Below are 20,358 nucleotides of genomic sequence, written 5' to 3' on the forward strand. Positions count from 1 at the left end.
GAGGACACATCCCATCAGACATTTGTTCTTTCTAATTCTGGTTGACATAAACAAAGATATGACAAACAAGATAAATCTTTCTAAAATGTGGCTGTGCACACATCGTCCCCTTATTTCTCTCCTGCTCAGAACCCACCAAGAGCTTCCCATTACCCACATGGCAAAGCCTCACTTCTATAACTTGGCCTTTGAGCCTGTCCTGTGTCTGCCTGGAACTTCCCTCTGCCCAGATCCCCGACCCTAGCCAGGCAGTTTGGGCCACTGGATCTTTACAGGCCCTGTCCATTCCCGCATCTGCACCTTTGCTCTGGCTGTGTTCCCAGCCTGGGCTGCCCTCTCCCTCTCACACTGCTTGGCCCCATCCCAAGGGTCTCTACCTCCTTCAGAACTCCACCCTTCAGTGACTGAGTCTTCTCTTTTTCATGATCCCTTCTTGTATGGTTCACTCAGAAGGCACTTTGCACAGTCTTGTATCTTTGCTCTCCTTTCAGGGGAATTTTTCACTTCCCAACAATGCTGGAACCAGCGAGGATACACTATTGTGTCTACAGTGCTCAGAAGGGTACCTCGCACACACAGGCACCTCCTGGGTCAAAGTTTGCTGATGGTGAGCGCAAGGATTGGTTTCATCTTTCTCCCTGGAATGAAGGTGGAGATGGAAAGACGCGCCTCTGTGTCCTTCCCACTCACTGCGGGCCTGTGACCACAGTGCCCGATCTCACCTTGATGATGGCTGTCAACGCCATAAGACCCACGGGGACAGCTAATGCACTGCCCACAGTCCCCATCTCCTGGAGACAGGGACGAAGGTACAAAGGAGGAGTGGGAATGGTCTTTCTGGCTCTAGACACCAGGACTTCTGGGAAGGGGAGCTGAACAGGAGTGGAGGGTGGGGGAAGGCAACTCTGGGGTGCTAATCCCAGCTTCCTGTCTGGATTTTCTTCGACTGCTGCTCAGGGCCTATCTTAGGATGGTCACAGCTGCCGAAATAGATCTCTCCCTTCACCTGTTCTTAAGCAAAGAAGACCTCGATAACTTCCTGTTGAAAGAATGCAAGCTTTGGTAATTTTTCCGGGATGAAGGGCAATAATGGGGTCACTGATGTTAAACTCCCCAGACTTTGCCACCTCTTTGGAGCAGTGGCTCCCCTTGACCAGGAACCGGGGAGCAAACAGGGGCCAGCCTTTTCCGTGAACTTGGTTGGTGTTTCCTTCCTTGGTGGCCTCCAGAAACCACTCTTGGCCCGCAGGACGGCCCTCTGATTCAGAGTGACAGGGAGCAAATCCTTTGCCCTCCTCATTCACCTGCCCCTTGTCCCCAAGCCTGCTCCAACAGAATTCTCTACTCCTAACTCATCATCCTAGTCAGCTGGGCACTGGGCCCCAAAAACCAAGTGTTCGAGTTGGGGCGGGCCTCCCCAGCCACTCACGCATTCACTCAACAAACTCGGCCCCCCAGGCTCTGTGCCGGGGATGCCCAAGGGTGCGAGGTACAGCGAGGGATGAGCCGCGATGCCCAGGCAGCCACGGCGCGGGGGTTTGGATGTGGACATCTGGGAGAGAGTTGGGCCTCCGAGGGTGGGGGTGAGGGTCCTCGGGACCCCTCGTCCCTAGAGGTGGAGAGAGAAGAGCAGGAGGCGGCGACGAAGGGCGAACGTCCCAGGCACCGGAACGCTGGCGGGACCTGCGCATGCGTAGGAGGAGACTTTGGCGTCGCCCAGCGTCGTCAAGGTAACCCTGATCCGCTGCAGCTGGCCATGGCCTCAGGGACCGGAGGGAGCTGGGGTCGTCCCCCGGCACAGACTGCAGCCCCGACGGTGAAGGCTGAGTCGGGGACCAGAGCCTGCCTTTACCTGGAAGGCCTTGGGGGCGGGGTGGAGGGGTGGGCTGACTTGGGGAGCTGTCCCTGGAGGGTCCGAACCCTGGAGGAGTGGGGGTGGGTGAGGAGAGCGACCCCAGCCAGAGAGGAAGAGACTTGACAGGGAGGCCATGGGGTCGCGGAGGGGAGAAGCTCCTGCGAGGTTAGGGAAGCGACTCACGGCGTGGGGAGCGAGGGGGGGTCCCCATCCCTTCCCCACCTAGCCTGAGTCTCTCCCTCCCCCCCCCCCCAGCCCTGGGTGACCATTCTGCAGCCCGTCCTGTGGGCCATCCCACCTCCGTCCCCACAGCCGGGCCGCGTGAAGGAAGGTGAGACTCCGGGATCTCCCCACTTTGTACCCCACTCTGCCCGGCACATTCTCTGGGCGTCCTTGCTGCACCCCTCCTTCCCCCGCCCTCCCCCCGGAGCTGGAGTTGGGGAAAAGGCCCTGGGGTCGGGGCAGGTGCAGGGGGAGTTCCGGCGCGGGCCTGCTGAACTCCCGTCCCCTAGACCTGCTGGAACTGATGCTGCTCCAGAACGCGCAGGTGCACCAGCTGCTTCTGAGTGGCCAGGTGGCAGCGGCGCTCAGCCAGGGCCTTGCCGGGCCCGGCCCGCAGGTGCGTGGGCTGGAGGTGGGGAGTGGGGGCGGGCTACCAGGGCTGCCCACCTGCAGGGCCAGAGGTGGGCATCCATTTAGGGTTCCCCCCACCTTGAGAAAAAGGATCAGGCAACAGAGGAGCCAGAAGCCAGCCCCCATCTATCTGGCTAGGTCTGTTTGGCATCTGTTATGTGCCAGGCCCCCGTGTCAGCCTCCATGGAGTAGAGGTAGCGGGTCCCAAAATCCAGACCACTCAGGTCTTGTTTTCAAGGTTTCCCTGCAGTGCATCCCCCATCGGACTGCAGACCCAGGACGGCAGGCACCATTGTACCCTGGGCCTGCAGTGTGCCTGATACTTATTAGGGGTTCAATTGCTATTTGTTGAACAAGTGAATGAATAGATGAATGACTATGAATACAAGGCAACTTTGGCTGTGACTGGCACAAAGTGTGAGGGCCACCTGGTTGGGGCATGAGGAACATCTCCTTGGAGGAGCAAGTGGCCTTAGAACCAGCCCTTGAAAGCCAGGTAGGATTCTGATGCTTGGAGGAGGTGAGGGGTGTGTCCACCATCTAGGTGGGCAGGGGCAGAATCAGGAGACAGAATGGAGGAAACCCTGTGTATATGTGGGGGGTGGGTGTAGGGGGGAGGTGACGGGTGCATGGGAGGGGGAGGAGCTCTAAGGCTGAGCCTTATTCAGCCAGCAATGGGCAGCCTGAGAGGTCCGGAGGGGTGACAGCTGGGTGGTGAGAGGATGCCTATCAGCTTGGAGGGAGCGGAGAGAGATTCACGGAGGGGCTGGTCAGAGGAGTCGAGGCAGAGGGAGACCCTGAGGAGCTGCTGCCACCCCTTCACCCCCAGGCCCTCAGGGGGCCCTTGGGAGGAGCGCCCTACCTCAACAAGTGGGGCATAAGTGGGTCCAGGGACTGGGGGTTGAGACAGGCTGGGACCTGGGACCCTTTGCTGCGGTGCTGCAGTGCTTGCACCTGGACAAACGTCTCTTCGAGCCGCAGAAAACAAAGGAAATGAGACTAAAAATAACGGCACGCATGCGCAGTTGGGGCAATTATGAACAATAAGATACAAAAAGGCCACAAATCAGCTGCCATTTCTGAGGTGCAAAAGTAGGGTACTGCGCGTGATTCCTGCACACAGCACCACCAAGAGGGTGGGCGGACCACCTAAGCCGCCCCTCCAGCCCAACCCACCAATCAGTCCCTCCCCTCTGCCCATGTAAGGAACCAGCCCACGCTCCTTGGGGAGCGAGCAAGGGCACCTGTTTCTTGTTCTCGCTCCCTCGGGCAGCATGAGTCCCAGTGAATTCCCAGCCTGAATTCCTTGGCTGGCTTCTTATCAATTTCTATTGATTAAAGAGTCCAAGAACCCTGTATCCGTAACGGGGTGAGGCCAGGGGCAGCTTGCTGGACTCCTGGCCCCAGCTCTGGAGTCATACCTGGATTTCGCCAGTCCCTGCTTGGCCGTATTAGCTGGGTGACCTTAGAAAAGTTACTTAACCTCTGAGCCTCGGTTTTTCCCATCCGCAAAATAAGGAATGAATGTCTCCAAAGAGCCTTGCTTGTGTGTAGTAAATGCCCAATAAACAGTAGCTATTTTGTGCTGGGTATCTGGAGAAATAATTAAGAGGAATGGAGGCGTGGCGGCAGGGAGAGCCTGATCCTGTATCCTCTCCCCTCCCCTCTTGCACAATCCCCAGGTCTACCTGGAGGGTCAACAGGAGGTGGCGTATGAAGAGGAGGAGGAGACCGAAGCCCAGGAGGAGGGGCCTTTGGTGTTCCACCACCACTACCTGCCCTGCCTGATGCCTGCTCTGGGCCCCCTGCTCCCCTGGCCGGCCCCTCTCCTTTCCCCTCCCCTACCGCAGCCCCACTTGCAGCCCTTGGCCAGGGTTCAGCACCACCCTCCTACCTCTGGGAAAAGGGGGGCGTAAGTGAGGCCGGGGGTCTGGGTGCTGCCCGGGCCCTGCTCTGGGGCTGGGCTGGAAGAGCTGGCCAGGGGCCAGGCTGGGGTGGGGAAACTTGTGGGTGAAATTCCAGAGGCTACCCTGGGGCCTCTGACGGGGCTCTTTCTTTTCTCCTTCCCTGTCCCAGGAGAGCTGTGCCCCCGCCCCCACCCCCCAGCGCCGCAGGGACTGTGGGTGTGGATGTACCCCCAGCTTCAGGTAGGGACCAGGTGGGTGGGCAGTGGGGCCCAGGCCTGGCGGTCGATTAGAGGCCAGGAAGGCCATGCGCCCTGTGGGGCTGAGGGCCCCCCACTGTCATGGCCGAGGACAACTGGCCTGTCCCCTTCTGGTTTCCTCCCTGGGCTCCACTGAGGCAGGAGGGAGTCACGATGAGGGTGCTGTCTCCCCCCAGACTACTATGATGCCGAGAGCCTACCGTGAGGACAGACATCAGCCCCAGGACCCACGCCAGCTTCATCGCGGGGCTGGAAGTAGCCCCGGAGCCCCTGTGTGTCCCGCTACTGCTTTTCCAACCCTGCACCTATGCCTGGCAGCCCTTCTTACCCCCTCAGCCCCAACTAGGCCCTCTCCCCGAGGTCAGTCAGTCCCCTCTCTACCCCACGGAGACCTTGAAGCAGCCTGATCTCTGCTTCAGGGTGAGAGCCCCTTAGAGCAGTGCCCAGGCCCTGGCGGTCACACGAAAGCCCAAGCCTGTCCCGGTGATTGCTGCCTGGGCTGGCAGAGGCCTGGGAACCAGAGCCCTCCCTCGACCTCCACTCCCCCACCCACCACCCCGGGGATGGCCAGCGCTGCGGCGTCTCGGGTTGGCCCAATAACGGAGCAGGAGGTAAGAGGCGAGGACTGCTTTTGTTGTCCGTGGCTCTCTGAAGGCCCAGAGTGATGGGGGAGGCCTGGCTGAGGAGATCCTGAAGCTGAGCCCTTGGGGCCCCCATGCTTACCCCTGGAAGCTGGCTCTGTTGACAGAAAGGAAAGGTCAGAGCCATGCCCTGCTCTGACACGGAGGACCTGCGGTCCCACAGGGCCACGTGGGAACAGAGTGTCTCTCTGCCCCTCTGGGCCAGGGTGCATCTCCCCACCCTCCCTCAGTAGGAATGAGTCACTCAGTGTCCGATGAGGGTGGGCGTCTGGTGCCTGGGCTGGTCAGCATGGGGGCACCCCAGGGTCTGGGCTCCCCAGGGCTCTGGAAGGCCCCCGTGAAGGAGAGGGTGGAGGGAGGCTGAGGGGACATTTGGAGACCGAAGTCCAGCCGGGCCTGGTGGCTCCCCTTCCTGACCATTCCCAGGAGGAGACACTGAGGCACAGGGTTAAGTCCAGGTGTTTGTATTCAGACTAGAAAAGGAGGGGTCCCTGAAGTCCTCTGCTGCTTGGCATGGGCCTTTAGCCAGGGCTGAACCACAACCCTAAGGAGACATGCTGAGTTCCAGTGGCTGCCATGCTGGTGGCCACGCCGCTCACGTAGGCTATGCCCGGTAGGCCCACCTCAGCCTCCTCCAAGCAGCTTGCACCCCGTAGGTACCTGTCCGCCTCTGGTGCCACTGCTGGCCAAAGACAAAGCACAGCAGGACAGATGTCACAAACAAGAAGAGCAGCACTGACACGACCGTGATGATGATGACCATCTGGTTGTCCTGTGCAGGCTCTGGGGAGGGAGAGGGCGGTGGTCTTAGAAGTCCTCTGGTCCCAGGTGCCAGGGCCAAAGGGGGAGTAGAGGTCCACCCATCACCCACCCACCCCTCGTCATTCTGCAGTCACCCTGTGTTGCAGAGGTGAGAGGCAACTGGTATATCAACTAGAGGAAAGGTGGGCCGGGGTCCACCAGCTGGGCCTCTGTGAGACCGTGAGGGCAGATGTCCCCCTGCCACCAGCTCCTGGCACCAGCACGTGGTTGCTGGACACCACAGCCTGGACAATGGCGTGGTCCAGGCCGAGCCCCTCCTTGGGCAGAGCTGAGGGAGCTTCTACCAAACTCTCAGAAGACAGAGAACATCTAGGTCATCTAGAGTCACAGAACAGCAGGGCTCCAGGGGATCTTAAGGGTCAGTCAGGCTACACTTGTCATTGCAGAGAGGGGCCAAGGCCAAAGAGAGGAGCTTGACTTGGTTAAGGTCACCCAGCTTGTTAATGGCCAAGCGGTTAGCTGGGGTCCAAGCTGGCAACTTGGAGAGAGCTCCAGGGAACTCTTGGGATCAAGTTCCTGGGTGCCTCCCCCTGAGCTGGCAGAGAGTAGGGCAAAGGCGTTTTCCTCCCATGAGGGGCTGAAAGTGAACGCCCTCTCCTTCCCTCCTCCTCCGGGGGCTCCCCCTCACCATAGACGTCGAGCGCCTGGGGATCTGAGACGCTGTGAACGAGGTCCCCGCCGCGAGAGCGCAGGTCCATCTCGGCCCGGCAGGAGAAGTTGTGGCGGTCGTCTTCCCTGTGAGCCGTGGTGTTGTGGGTGACCATGGCCTCTTGGGGGGAAAGTGTTGTCCCCACAAAGGTCTGGCTGTATACGATCTCACTGCCACGGAGCAGGGTGACAGTGAGACCTTCGAGGGGTGCCACAGAGGGCACCCTGCACTGGATGGTGAACGATCTCCCTACAGCCACTAAAGTGGGCCATAACTTCAGCAGCACTTGCTTTGGAGGGTCTGAAGGAAAGAAGGAAGCGAGGTCTGGTCAGGATGGGGGTGCAGTTCCAGCAGGCTCCACCCAGCCAGGACCATCCCCGTCACCACAGTGTTCTCAGGAAGTGGGCTGGGGCCTGGCTGCTCTAAAGTGTAAAAAGAGGAAGGAGGAAGCAGTTCAGGGTGAAGGATGTACTGGGTGGTTGTTTTATGGACATGATTTCTGAAATGGACAAGAATGGAGGTAGCCTGGTGTCTACAAAGAAAAGGTCCAGAATCTGTACAGTCAACTAGAAAGATATAAAAGTTTTGGATCTGTCTCCTTCCTCTCCAAAAATTAAATACAAATTTCAAAAATTAAATGGTTGGATAATTATGTTGAGAAAGACTTCGAAGGGAGTACTCATTGGAACTGGACCATGAGTTGTGAGATTCTTCACTTCAGAGGTGGAGGCCGGAGTCAGACCTGCCTTGGTTCTTCAGGATCGGGTTCTGAGCTACCTCTAGCCCTTAGCTATTAAACTCGGTGGTACCCTGGGTTCCTTTTTGAACTAGAATGCCTTGCCCCCATCACCCCAGGATAATATGTTAGATTTAGGACATCTTTCTATTCATTTGATCCACTGATGACAGTTTCGAGGATACCCTTGGTGCCGAGCTGTTGAGAGAATCCCAGTCTATCCAAGGTCTCCGTGGCCTCTGGGCAGGTATGTGTGTGATGGTCACACATTTGCCAAGGGCCCTCAGGGGGAGATAAAACCATACCTCAGCCTTCTCTCCGGGAGGCCAGTGGGCTACTGCAGAGGGTACCAGCCCTCCTGATGGGGCCCCCACTGCTTGTCATGGGATGCAGGGTGTTCTGGTGATGGGGCGCCACCAAGCTAGGAGGAGACTGTAGCACGGCATGGGAAACAACTTTTAGATTTGTCTAAACCTTGCTTGGATTGTCCTCCTCTGAGCAAACCTCAAAACCAGGGTTGCCAACAGGCTCAAGGCCAGGGGAGGGTGTGAGAAGATTCTGAGCCCATGGCCTGGGTCCAGGAGCCCAGGGACGTGGGGGCCATAACAAGAGCACCCAGCAGCAGTAACAGAGCAGCTCTGCGTGCATTCGGTAGACACAGGCTCTGGCCTAGGGGAGCAGGGCCCCGCGGTGCCGCACTTACAGAACACACTGATGTTCAGACTCCTGGACTCCTGCTTCCCGGAGCAGGTGAAATGGCAAATGACATCTGTGTCCTGGGAGATGTTGAAGACCTCATACAGCTTCCACTGAGCCTGTTCATCCAGGAGAGTCTTGTGTAGGGTGGTCTCCAGACCACCGGCGTTGGGCTGCGTACAGGTGGTACTACAGTTAATCACCTGAGACTCCCCGGACTCCACCATCAGCTGCTCTGGCCACATGCGTACCTCGAACGCCTCCTTGCCAGACCCTGGAAGACCAGAAACACTAGGCAGCAGACGTCCCCGCCGCCCTGCCCAGTGGAGCTGCCCACGGCGGGCAGTCTGATAAGGGGTAGAGGTCCCCTCTGCTCCTCTCCCCTTGTTCAGACCTTATCGCCTTGGGTCTAGACCAAAGAGACTGCGACCCCCCTGCAGCTGTCTCCCTGCCTCTGGTTGCTGTTCCTCCAGCTCGTCGCCTCCAGATTAGTCTTTCTCATGCACGTCTTCTATCTCCATGGAGAGGGATCTTATTTGACCTACGAGGCCCAGCCCAAATGTCCCCTCCCCCACGAAGGCCTCTCTGAAATGGAGGTGGACTGTGTCCTCTGAGCCCCCATGGCCATGGGTTCGACTCTTCCCTCCCTCCTTTCCTTTCTTCTGCAAATCCTTTTTGAACACCGGCTGTGTGCCAGGCACTGTTCTAGGCTCTGGGGATCCAGCAGGGACCAAAGCAGACCAAACCCTGCCCTTGCGGCGCTCACATCGCAGCGAAGGAGACAGACAATAATAAACAAGTGAACTAGCCAGCTTGTCAGTTGGTGGTAAATGCCTAGGAAAGGAAATAGGGAGTGGGGTGGGGTTGCTGTGTTAAATAGTGTAGTCAGCACAGGCCTCACGGAAACACCGACATTTGAGCAAAGAACGAAGGAGGTCGGGGGGAGCCCGGCAGGCAGGTATCTGCGGGGGGAGGGAACCGCCATCGCAGAGACCCTGGGTGGGGAGGAGCCCAGATGGCTGGAACTCAGCGAGGAGGAAGGCGGGGGAAGCGAGGTCAGGAAGGTAATGGGACCACCTTGCAAATGACTCATGCTCATACTGACTCTCCCTTGGACGTTTTGGAGCTTCTAGAAGGCAAGGCCCAGATTTCGCATATTTCCCTTTGTGCTCAGCACAATACCCTGTGTGTGGCACAGAGCCAAGAAGTGTTTCAGGCACGAAGTATTTCAGGCCTTCGGCGCTCACCTCCCACTTGGTGATGACCAGAAGGTCCTGTGTCCTGTGCTCCTGCCACACCCATGGACCCCCACTTAGCCCTCAGCTAGTGGCATATAATGAAGGGGCAAAAGAGGGGCTTTGCAGGGAGAGAGAGCTGGATTTGAAACCTGAGTTTGCCAGGTACCAGCTGTGTGGCCTTGGGCAAAGTGCTTTCTCTCTCTGAGCCCCAGTTTCTCCATCTGTCAAATGGGCTAGTAATCCCTTTTCCTGCAGGGTTGTCGTGAAAGCACCTGGCAGGTTGTCCAAAACAGAGTGCTCAGCACACGGAGGCATTTTCCTTCACGGTCCCCTGGACCTCCTGGAAGGGGCTTCGTTTTCGCTTTCATGGTTGCCACAAGGCGATGCCCTCTGCTGCCCTCTGCTGACCCCTGGGCCACTTCTGAAGACTAGCTGGGGCGTGCCCTCACCTGCCCTTGAACCCCAGCCTCCCTTCACCTCCCCATTTAGTCTCCACAGCCTGCCACACCCACACACCATGAAGTTATGGGGTCTGGTTCCCAAAAGGCCAGGACCCCTACCCGCTGCCAGGGGTCATGGGGAAGCCAGGCTGGCACAGCATCCTGTACCCATGGCAGACGACCTCTGTGTTCAAAGCCTCAGCGACTTCAGGACCAGGACCCCCTTCCCTGCCTGAAGGGGAGGGGGTCCTGGCTGGCACGCGCCCAGTCAGGAACCCCAGGCTCACCTGTGCAGCAGAGCAGGGCGAGAAAGGCCGAGAGCAGTCCCCAGCCACCAAAAGGGGACATCTCGAGTGGCGTCCACGGGCTCACAGGGAACAGCCGAGAACCGCCTGGAGAGAGATGGAGGGCGCAGGTCAGGGAGTGGTGGCCTGGAGCCTCAGCCGGAACCCCCAGCCTTCTGTGAGCTGATGACCACATTTCCTCTCGTTATCTGAGTGGTCTTGGGGAGGCCACGTGGAAGGCCGGCTCCCAGGGTCCCAGGTCTATAAGAAGCCAGGCAGAGGAAGCTGGGAAGCAGCTGATAAGCCAGGCAGATGGGGGGAGCGCCGGGGCACACGTGTGTGTGAGTGATGTGTGTGCACACGGGATTCCCGTGCGCTGTGTGTACACAGAGGACAGCGCTGCCTACAAGCCTCAGATTTGGGGAGCGCCAAATCCCACAGGACACACTGTGGGAGTCCCCTCTGGGTAGGGATTTTCCAAGTTGGAAAGAGGGTTTAGGAGGCAATAGCTGGATGTTTACCTCCTTCCTCTGCGCCCTACCCTCCCCTGCTCTTAGATTTCTGGTGATACACACTGTCCCTGGGCACTTTCTTCTCTTTTTTTCTCAGCTAAACGTGATTTCAGATTACTAAGAGAAGGAGGAAGGAAAAGGAAATTAGCATTTAATTGACACCTATTCTTTGCTAGGGACTAAGTTAAGGTTTTAATACATTATCTCATTTAATTATCACACCAAATCTACAAATTTCGATTGTGCATCTGAGGAAATTGGGGCTCAGGTGAATTAGGTGATAGAACTGAGGTGAGAATTTAGGAATGATGAGTAGTTGGTTGGATGATCAGTGGTTGCCAGGGATTAAAGGGAGGGAGGGAAGAATAGGCAGAGCACAGACGATTTTTAGGACAGGGAAACTACTCTGTATGATACTACAGTGGTGCATGTGTGTCATTATACATTTGTCCAAACCCATAGAATGTACAACACCAAGAGTGAACCCTAATGTAAACTATGGACTGTGGGCGATAATGATGTGTCCATGCAGGTTCATCAGTCATAACAAATGTCCCACTCGGTGGGGGGTGTTGGTAATGGGGGAGGCTGTGCGTGCATGGGGACAGGAGGTTTGTGGGAAATCTCTACCTTCCCCTAAGTTTTGCTGTGAACCTAAAACTGCTCTTAGAAAAAAAAAGTCTACCAAAAAAAAAAAAAAAGCTCAAACACACTACCTTGAAGGCAACCTTCTGGGTTAGAGTTCTTACCGACTATGGATTGTTGTTGAAAATGCAGGCTTTTAAACTCAGTTAGCAGGGTTTAGTGGAAGTCATGTACTCAGTCATTCCTAAATTCTCATCTCAGATTCAATTTTAAAAATATTTAAACAGAAAACGCAGTTCCACATTGTTTACAAGACACATGTAATGATTAAGAGTATGGAATGGTTGAAAGTCAAAGAATGGAAAAAGATATACCAGGCAAAAGCTAACCAAAAGAAAGCCAGGAAAGGTCTATTCATATCAGACAAAGAGGACTTTTAAGACAAAAATATTGATATTTATTAGGGATAGAGTGAGTACCTAGATTAAAGGGTCAATTCATCAGGAAATTATAATAGTTCTAAACTTGTAAGCACTTAGTTTGAAGGAACTACAAAGAGATAAAACCATCATCATAGCAAGAAATTTTAATACAATGTCTCTCAATTATGAATAATGAAGCAGACAGAAAAATCAGTAGATGAATGGAAGAGCTGAAACATACAATGTAAAAGCTTGATCTGCACCTATAGAGAATACAAATTCATCAAAAAGATAAGTTTTAAGACCCCCATATATTTGGTAATTTAAAAACATACTCATCCATGGGTCAAAGAAAAAATCATAAATGACACATTTTAAAATTCTTAGATTTGAGTGATAATGAAAATATCATAGATTACAATTTGTTGGATGCATCAAAAGTGGTACTTAAAGGGAAATTTATAGTCTTGAATGCTTGTATTAGAAAAGTGTATGAAATAAGTATCCAATTTAAGTAAGAAGTCAAGAAGTTATAAAAAGAACAACAAAGTAAACCCAAAAGTAAACTCAGAAGAGAATAATAAAGAACAGAAATCAATAAAATAGAAAACAAAGATATGGTACACAAGATCAATAAAACCAAAAGTTAGTTCCTTGAAAAAAACCAGTAGAACAGGCAAATCTCTGCTGAAATTTACTTATAAACAAAGGAAAGCACAAATAAACATTATTAGGAATAAAAATAATTACATAACTACAAGATTAAAAAGAAGACTATACAAATGAACAATCTAACCTTACACCTAAAGGAACTAGAAAAAGAAGAACAAAACCCAAAGTTAGTAGAAGGTAAGAAATAATAAAGATCAGAGTAGAAATAAGTGAAATACAGACTAAAAGCAAACAAACAAACAAAAAACAATAGGAAAGATCAGTGAAACTAAGAGCTGGTTCTTCAAAAAGATAAACAAAATTGATAAACCTTTAGCCAAACTCATCAGAACCAAAAGAGAAGTTACAAAAACACCACAGGCATAAAAAGGGTCATAAAAGATTACTGTGAACAATTATAAACCAATACAATGGACAACCTAGAAGAAATGGATAAATTCCTAGAAATGTTCAATCTCCCAAGACTGAATCAGGAAGAAATAGAAAATATGAACAGACTTATTACCAGTAATGTAATTGAACCAGTAATAATAATTTTTTAAATCCCAATAAACAAAACCATAAAATTCCTAGAAGAAAACATAGGCGGCATGCTCTTTGGCATTGGTCTTAGCAATAATTTTTGGATATGTCTCCTCAGGCAAGGGAAGCAAAAATAAACAAATACATCAAACTAAAAAGCTTTTGCACAATGAAGGAAACTATCAACAAAACAAAAAGGCAGCCTGCTAAATGGGAGAAGATATTTGCAGATGTTATATCCAATTAGGGGTTAATAGCCAAAATATACAAAGAATCATACAACTCAACGTAAAAAAAAAACCCTATTAAAAAATGGGCAGAGGGGACTTTCCTGGTGGTCCAGTGGTTGAGACTCCATGCTCCCAATGCAGGGGGCCCAGGTTCAATCCCTGATCAGGCAACTAGATCCCACATGCCGCAACTAAAAACCCTGCATGCCGCAACTATGACCTGGCACAGCCAAATAAATAAATTTTTTAAAAAAATGGGCAGAGAACCTGAAGAGACATTTTTCCAAAGAAGATATACAGATGGCCAACAGACATATGAAAAGATGCTCAACATCACTAATCATCAGGGAAATGCAAATCAAAAACACAATGAGATATCACCTCACACCTGTCAGAATGGCTGTCATCAAAAAGACAACAAATAAAAAGCGTTGGCAAGGATGTGGAGAAAAGGGAACTCTTGTGTACTGTTGGTGGTGTTCACTGATAGATGCATGGATAAAGATGTGGTTGGTATATCTACACAATGGAGTATTATTCAGCCATAAAAAATGAAATCTTGCCATTAGCGACAACATGGATGGATCTAGAGGGTATTATGCTAAATGAAGTGAGTCAGACAGAGAAAGACAAATACTGTATGATCTCACTTATATGTGGAATCTAAAAAAAAAAACAAATGGGAATTCCCTGGCAGTCCAGTGGTTAGGGTTCTGAGCTTTCACTGCTGAGGGTGTGGGTTCAGTCCCTGGTCAGGGAACTAAGATCCTGCAAGCTGCGTGGCATGGCAAATAAAAAACAAAAATTACATCAACATAATAAAGGCCATATATGACAAACCCACAGCAAGCATCATACTCAATGGTGAAAAACTGAAAGCATTTCCACTAGGATCAGGAACAAGACAAGGATGTCCAATCTTGCAACTCTTATTCAACATAGTTTTGGAAGTCCTAGCCACAGCAATCAGAGAAGAAAAGAAATAAAAGGAATACAAATTGGAAAAGAAGAAGTAAAACTGTCACTCTTTGCAGATGACATGATACTATACATAGAAAATCCTAAAGATGCCACCAGAAAACTACTAGAACTAATCAATGAGTTTGGTAAGGTTGCAGGATACAAAATTAATGCACAGAAATCTCTGGCATTCCTATACACCAACAACGAAATATCAGAAAGAGAAATTAAGGAAACACTCCCATTTACCATTGCAACAAAAAGAATAAAATACCTAGGAATAAACCTGCCTAAGGAGGCGAAAGACCTGTACTCAGAAAACTATAAAACACTGATGAAAGAAATCAAAGATGACATAAACAGATGGAGAAATATACCATGTTCTTGGATTGGAAGAATCAATATTGTGAAAATGACTATACTACCTAAAGCAATCTACAGATTCAATGCAATCCCTATCAAACTACCAATGGCATTCTTCACAGAATTAGAATAAAAAATCTTAAAATTTGTATGGAAACACAAAAGACCCCGAATAGCCAAAACAATCTTGAGAAAGAAAAATAGAGTTGGAGGAATCAGGCTCCCTGACTTCAAACTATACCACAAAGCTACAGTAATCAAGACAGTATGGTACTGGCACAAAAACAGAAATATAGATCAATGGTACAGAATAGAATGCCCAGAGATAAACCCACGCACATATGGGCATCTAATTTATGACAAAGGAGGCAAGAACATGCAATGGAGAAAAGACAGCCTCTTCAATAAGTGGTGCTGGGAAAACTGGACAGCTACATGTAAAAGAATGAAATTAGAACACTCCCTAACACCCTACACAAAAATAAACTCCAAATGGATTAAAGACTTAAATGTAAGACCAGACACTATAAAACTTTTAGAGGAAAACATAGGAAAAACACTCTTTGACATAAACCACAACAAGATCTTTTTTGACCCACCTCTTAGAGGAACAGAAATAAAAACAAAAATAAACAAATGGGACTTAATTAAACTTAAAAACTTTTGCTTTTAAGCAAAAAGCAAAGGAAACCATAAACAAGACAAAAGACAACTCTCAGAATGGGAGAAAATATTTGCAAATGAAACAACAGACAAAGGATTAATCTCCAAAATATACAAACAGCTCATGGAGCTCAATATCAAAAACACAAACAATCCAGTTAAAAAATGGGCAGAAGACCTAAATAGACATTTCACTAAGGAAGACATACAGATGGCCAAGAGGCACATGAAAAGATGCTCCACATCACTAATTATTAGAGCAATGCAAATCAAAACTACAATGAGGTATCACCTCACGCTGGTCAGAATGGCCATTATCAAAAAAGCTAGAAACAGTAAATACTGGAAAGTGTGTGGTGAAAAGGGAACCCTCCTACACTGTTGGTGGGAATGTAAATTGATACAACCACTATGGAAAACAGTATGAAGGTTCCTTAAAAAACTTAAAATAGAACTATCATATGACCCAGCAATCCCACTGCTGGGTATATACCCTGAGAAAATCATAATTCAGAAAGAGACATGCACCACAGTGTTCATTGCAGCACTATTTACAATAGCCAGAACATGGAACCAACCTAGATGTCCATCAACAGATGAATGGATGAAGAAGATGTGGCACATATATACAATGAAATATTACTCAGCCATAAAAAGAAACAAAATTGAGTTATTTGTAGTGAGGTGGATGGACCTAGAGTCTGTCATACAGAGTGAAGTAAGTCAGAAGGAGAAAAACAAATACCGTATGGTAATGCATATACATGGAATCTAAAAAAATGGTACTGATGAACCTAGTTGCAGGGCAGGAATAAAGAGGTAGACATAGAGAATGGACTTGATGACATGGGGTGGGAGGGCGAAGCTGGGGCGAAGTGAGAGTAGCATCGACATACATACACTACTGAATATAAAATAGTTGGCTGCTGGGAAGCAGCAGCATAGCACAGGGAGATCAGCTTGGTGCTCTGCGACCACCTGGAGGGGTGGGATAGGGAGGATGGGAGGGAGGCTCAAGAGGGAGGGGATATGGGGACACGTGTATGCATATGGCTGATTCGCTTCGTTGTGCAACAGAAACTAACACGGTATTGTGAAGCAATTATACTCCAATAAAGATCTATTAAAAAAATAAAACAATAAAAAAACTTAAAAATAAAATAAAAAACAAAACAAATAAAACCAAACAAAAAACAGGCTCATAGATACACAGAACAAATGGGTGGTTACCAGAGAGAAAGGGGTGGAGAGGGGTACAAAATAGGTGAATGGGATTAAGAGGTACAAAACTCCAGTTATAAAATGAGCCACAGGGATATAACACACAGTATAAGGAATATGGCCAATAATATTGTAATAACTCCATATGGGGACAGATGATTAATAGACTTATCATGGTGATTATTTCATAATGTATGCAAATGCCAAACCACTACGTAGAACACCTGAAGCTTACATAATATTGTACATTATACTTCAATTTAAAAAATTAAAATAATGTATCTTATAATTCAAAAAAGAAGACTATACAAATTCATAGAAACAGAAAGTAGAACAGTGGTTGCCAGGGTCTGGGGGCAGGGGGAAATGGTGAATTGTTTGTTTAATGGGTATAGAGTTTCAGTTTTGCAAGAAAAAAGTTTTCGAGATTTGTTGCAAAACAGTGTAAATGTAACACAACCAACTTTAAAACGTACATTTAAAACCGGTTAAATGGTGAATTTTATGTTATGTGTATTTTACCATAATTGAAAATTTTATTAATACAACATTATAAATCAACTATACTTCAATAAAGTTAAAAATTAAAAAATTAAAAAGACTATAAATCATTTATGTCAAGAAATATGAAACAAAGTAGACCAAATCTTAGAAAAAATAGAACTTACCTAACTTGATTTAAGAAAAAATAAAAAGCCTGAATGGTTCTACAACTATTAAAGAAATTAAATCCATGCCACAGCTAGAGAGAAGCCCGCACACCACAAAGAAGAGCCCGCGACCCACAACGAAAGATCCCATGTGCCGCAACACATGCTGCAACTAAGACCCGATGCAGCCAAATAAATAAATAAATATTTTTTTTTAAAAAAGATGAAATCTTGCCATTTGTGACAACATGGATGGACCTTGAGGGTATTTATGCTAAGTGAAATAAGTCAGATGGAAAAAGACAAATACCATATGATTTCATTCATATGTAGAATATTAAAAACAAACTAGAAAAAAAAATTAAATCCATAATTTGAAATCTTCCCACAAAGGAAATACCAAGTCTAGATAGTGTTCCAGAAGTTTAAGTAGAGATAATTCTAATTTTATAAAAACTCTTTCTGAGAATGGAAACCGCAGGAACACACTCTAACTTTCTATGAGGCCAGTGTAACCTTAATACCAAAATGAGACAAGAATAGGATGAAAAAGGAAAATGAGAAGCCAGTCTCACTCATGAATATAAATGCAACAGTAAGAAAAATACAAACAAACCAAATCTAGCAGTATATTAAAAATACTAGACATCATATCCAAGTTGGGCTCATCTCAGCTATGCAAAGGTGGTCTAACAACAAAAGAGAAACCTACAAATGTCATTTATTATTGTTGGTAATAGTAAACTTTGGTGCTCTGTGTCACATTACTTCTGCCCTCCTCTGACATCCACTGTAATTACAGCACATAATTTCCTGCAAGCTTAGACTCACCTTATGCTCCAGTGTCTCACCTCAAGCTTATATCATGTTGCTTTTTGCTTTGTGCCTCAGGGTCTTCTTCAACGGCTTTAGGAGTCACTTATCTGCCTGCTAGTGTTTCCCAGAAGCATAGGAGAGTTACGTTCTCTAAGATGAAACCCTTTCATCCCTAAGATGAAACAGGAGCTGGTGGATACATGCTCCAGTCTCCTTCTTTTGGGGAAGGCAATTCTGGGCAGCATCCTGTAGACTTATCAGAGGTCCCCACAGACTTGAACTTCCTTTGCCTACAGCTGCAACAGCAATTATGCATCCTTAATTGGCTTTTTCTCCTTCCCTGTTTCAGTCTCTTTGCTCCTTCACTCCCTGCTTCCTGACATCACCTCTCAAATAATCTACCCGAACTGAAGTCCTTGTTCCAGGCTCTATTTTTGAAGGAGCCCAAACTAAAAACTTACATTAATAGACTTAAGAAGAAAAAAAACTATGATCATCTTAACAGATCTAGAAAAAAAAATGATGATATTCAACATCTTTCATGATAAAAGCTCTTAGCAAACTAGAAGGAAACTTCCTGGATGGCCTGGGCCCACGTGGCCCATGGCAGGGAGGCAGCCCCATACCTCTAAGTTGGTTGTGTGGTTGACAGAGCAGGGGAGGGAAGAGAAAGGACAAAAACAGGAAACAACCGCGAAAACAATAGGCCGGTGGACCCAGAGAGACGCAGATGTGAGCTCTGCAGAGCAGGGACCGTCTGGCCGCAGGGAACTCTGTGCATCTCCAGCCCCTGGGCTTGAGGGAGGCCGGGGAGGGGTGGGGAGGTCCAGGGAGGGGAAAGGACAAGAACTCAAGTCTTGATTGACAGTCCATCCCAAGCCCTTTCCACTCTGCCACGAGGGAAGCGAGGAGGAGCAAGGAACGTGAACTTACCTGTCATCTGCTAAAGGGCGTGGCTGCGATGGGGAAGGAGGGTGGCCAGGGGTCCAGCTTCCAGATGCCGCTTGTGGCGGGGCTGCCACCCGTTCAGCAAGTATAATCAGGCTTTGGCCCAAACTCCCCTCCCAGGAGTCACGTGCTTCCTGTCCCAGCTGCGACTTCAGACTAACCTCACTTTCAGTCCATTACCTCTTGTTTTAAACTCTGTTAAAATATACACCCTGTAAAATTGACCGTTTTAACCATCTTTAGTGTCCAGCTCTGTGGCATTAAGTCCATTCACACTGCTGTGCAACTATCACCACCACCACCCCTCTCCAGAACCGCCATCCCTCACCATCATCCCAAACTGAAACCCCTCTCTTTTCAACACTGACTCCCCCTCCCCCCAGCCCCTGGCAGCCACTGTTCTACTTTCTGTTTCTCAGCTGGACTGCTCTGGGGACCTCACATGAGTGGAATCGCACAGTATTTGTCTTTTTGTGACTGGCTTATTTCACTGGGCATGATGTCCTCAAGGCTCATCCATGTCATAGCATGTGTTAGAATTTCCTTCCTGGGGGCTTCCCTGGTGGCGCAGTGGTTAAGAATCTGCCTGCCAGTGCAGCGGACACGGGTTCGAGCCCTGGTCCGGGAAGATCCCACATGCCGCGGAGCAACTAAGTCCACACGCCACAACTACTGAGCCTGCGCTCTAAAGCCCGCGAGCCACAACTACTGAAGCCTGTGTGCCTAGAGCCTGTGCTCCACAACAAGAGAAGCCACCGCAATGAGAAGCCCACGCACTGCAACGAAGAGTAGGCCCCTTGCCCCGCTCACGGCAACTAGAGAAAGCCCGCGCACAGCAACGAAGACCCAACGCAGCCAAAAATAAATAAATAAATTTATGAAAAAAAATAATTTCCTTCCTTTTTAAGGCTGAATAACACCACCTTGTACGAATACACCCCATTTTGTTTATCCACTTAGCAGTCAATAGACACGTGGGATGCTTCCTCCTTTTGGCTCTTGTGAATAATTCGGCTGTGATCATGGGTGTACAAACATGTCTTGGAGTCCCTGCTTTGAGGCAACTCAAACTCTTTGAGGCAAATACCCAGAATTGGAATTGCTGGATCATATGGTAGTTCTACGTTTAATTTTTTTTTTTTTCTTTTGGCTTGGAGGATCTTAGTTCCCCGACCAGGGACTGAACCCGGGCCACGGCAGTGAAAGTGCCGAGTCCTAATCACTGAACCACCAGGGAAGTCCCTCTCCAGTCTCTCTTCTGATGTGCGGTTTCTGCACTCCTGGGAGCCTTTCCTGAATGAGACAGTTCCGGATGAGTTGCCCTCTGAACCCCTGCAGGAGGCTTGTCAACATCACAGAGCTGGGTCTTCCTTGTATTTGACGTGCCCTGCCACCAAAAACATCTTAACAACTAAGAACTATCGTGTTCTCAGATCTTTTCACATCGGCCACCTCGCCTAGCAATTTAAAAAACCTACCGTGGCAGAGTAGCTTTGTACCAATAGGCAAAAAGTATCAAAGCTGGTAGCAGAGGTGGGTGCTGGGCTCACCCACAAGCAGAGGTTTTGCTCCCACAGCTCCGCCCCTCATAACTACCACTGAAACTCCCGGCTCAGCAAAAACACAAATTAGATCA

The 20,358-nt window shown here is 49.3% G+C and overlaps 2 protein-coding genes across 2 annotated transcripts; one reads left to right on the forward strand and one right to left on the reverse strand.

The window, feature by feature from the left end:
* The first annotated feature begins 1,756 nt into the window (after positions 1–1,756).
* On the forward strand, positions 1,757–5,106 carry PRR29 (proline rich 29). The gene is made up of 6 exons (XM_061175369.1): positions 1,757–1,816; positions 2,111–2,186; positions 2,368–2,474; positions 4,171–4,400; positions 4,565–4,635; positions 4,829–5,106. Exons 1-6 carry the CDS (start codon positions 1,757–1,759, stop codon positions 4,855–4,857), a joined length of 573 nt encoding a protein of 190 aa, XP_061031352.1. The 3' UTR covers positions 4,858–5,106.
* A 158-nt stretch (positions 5,107–5,264) lies between these two features.
* Positions 5,265–18,825, reverse strand: ICAM2 (intercellular adhesion molecule 2). Its single transcript, XM_061175368.1, has 5 exons — positions 18,708–18,825; positions 10,162–10,266; positions 8,204–8,470; positions 6,744–7,064; positions 5,265–6,076 (listed from the first exon to the last, which is right to left on the reverse strand). Exons 1-5 carry the CDS (start codon positions 18,712–18,714, stop codon positions 5,898–5,900), a joined length of 879 nt encoding a protein of 292 aa, XP_061031351.1. The 5' UTR covers positions 18,715–18,825; the 3' UTR covers positions 5,265–5,897.
* Positions 18,826–20,358: the final 1,533 nt, after the last annotated feature.

Source organism: Eubalaena glacialis, chromosome 19, assembly GCF_028564815.1.
Source record: "Eubalaena glacialis isolate mEubGla1 chromosome 19, mEubGla1.1.hap2.+ XY, whole genome shotgun sequence".
Taxonomy (NCBI): Eukaryota; Metazoa; Chordata; class Mammalia; order Artiodactyla; family Balaenidae; genus Eubalaena; species Eubalaena glacialis.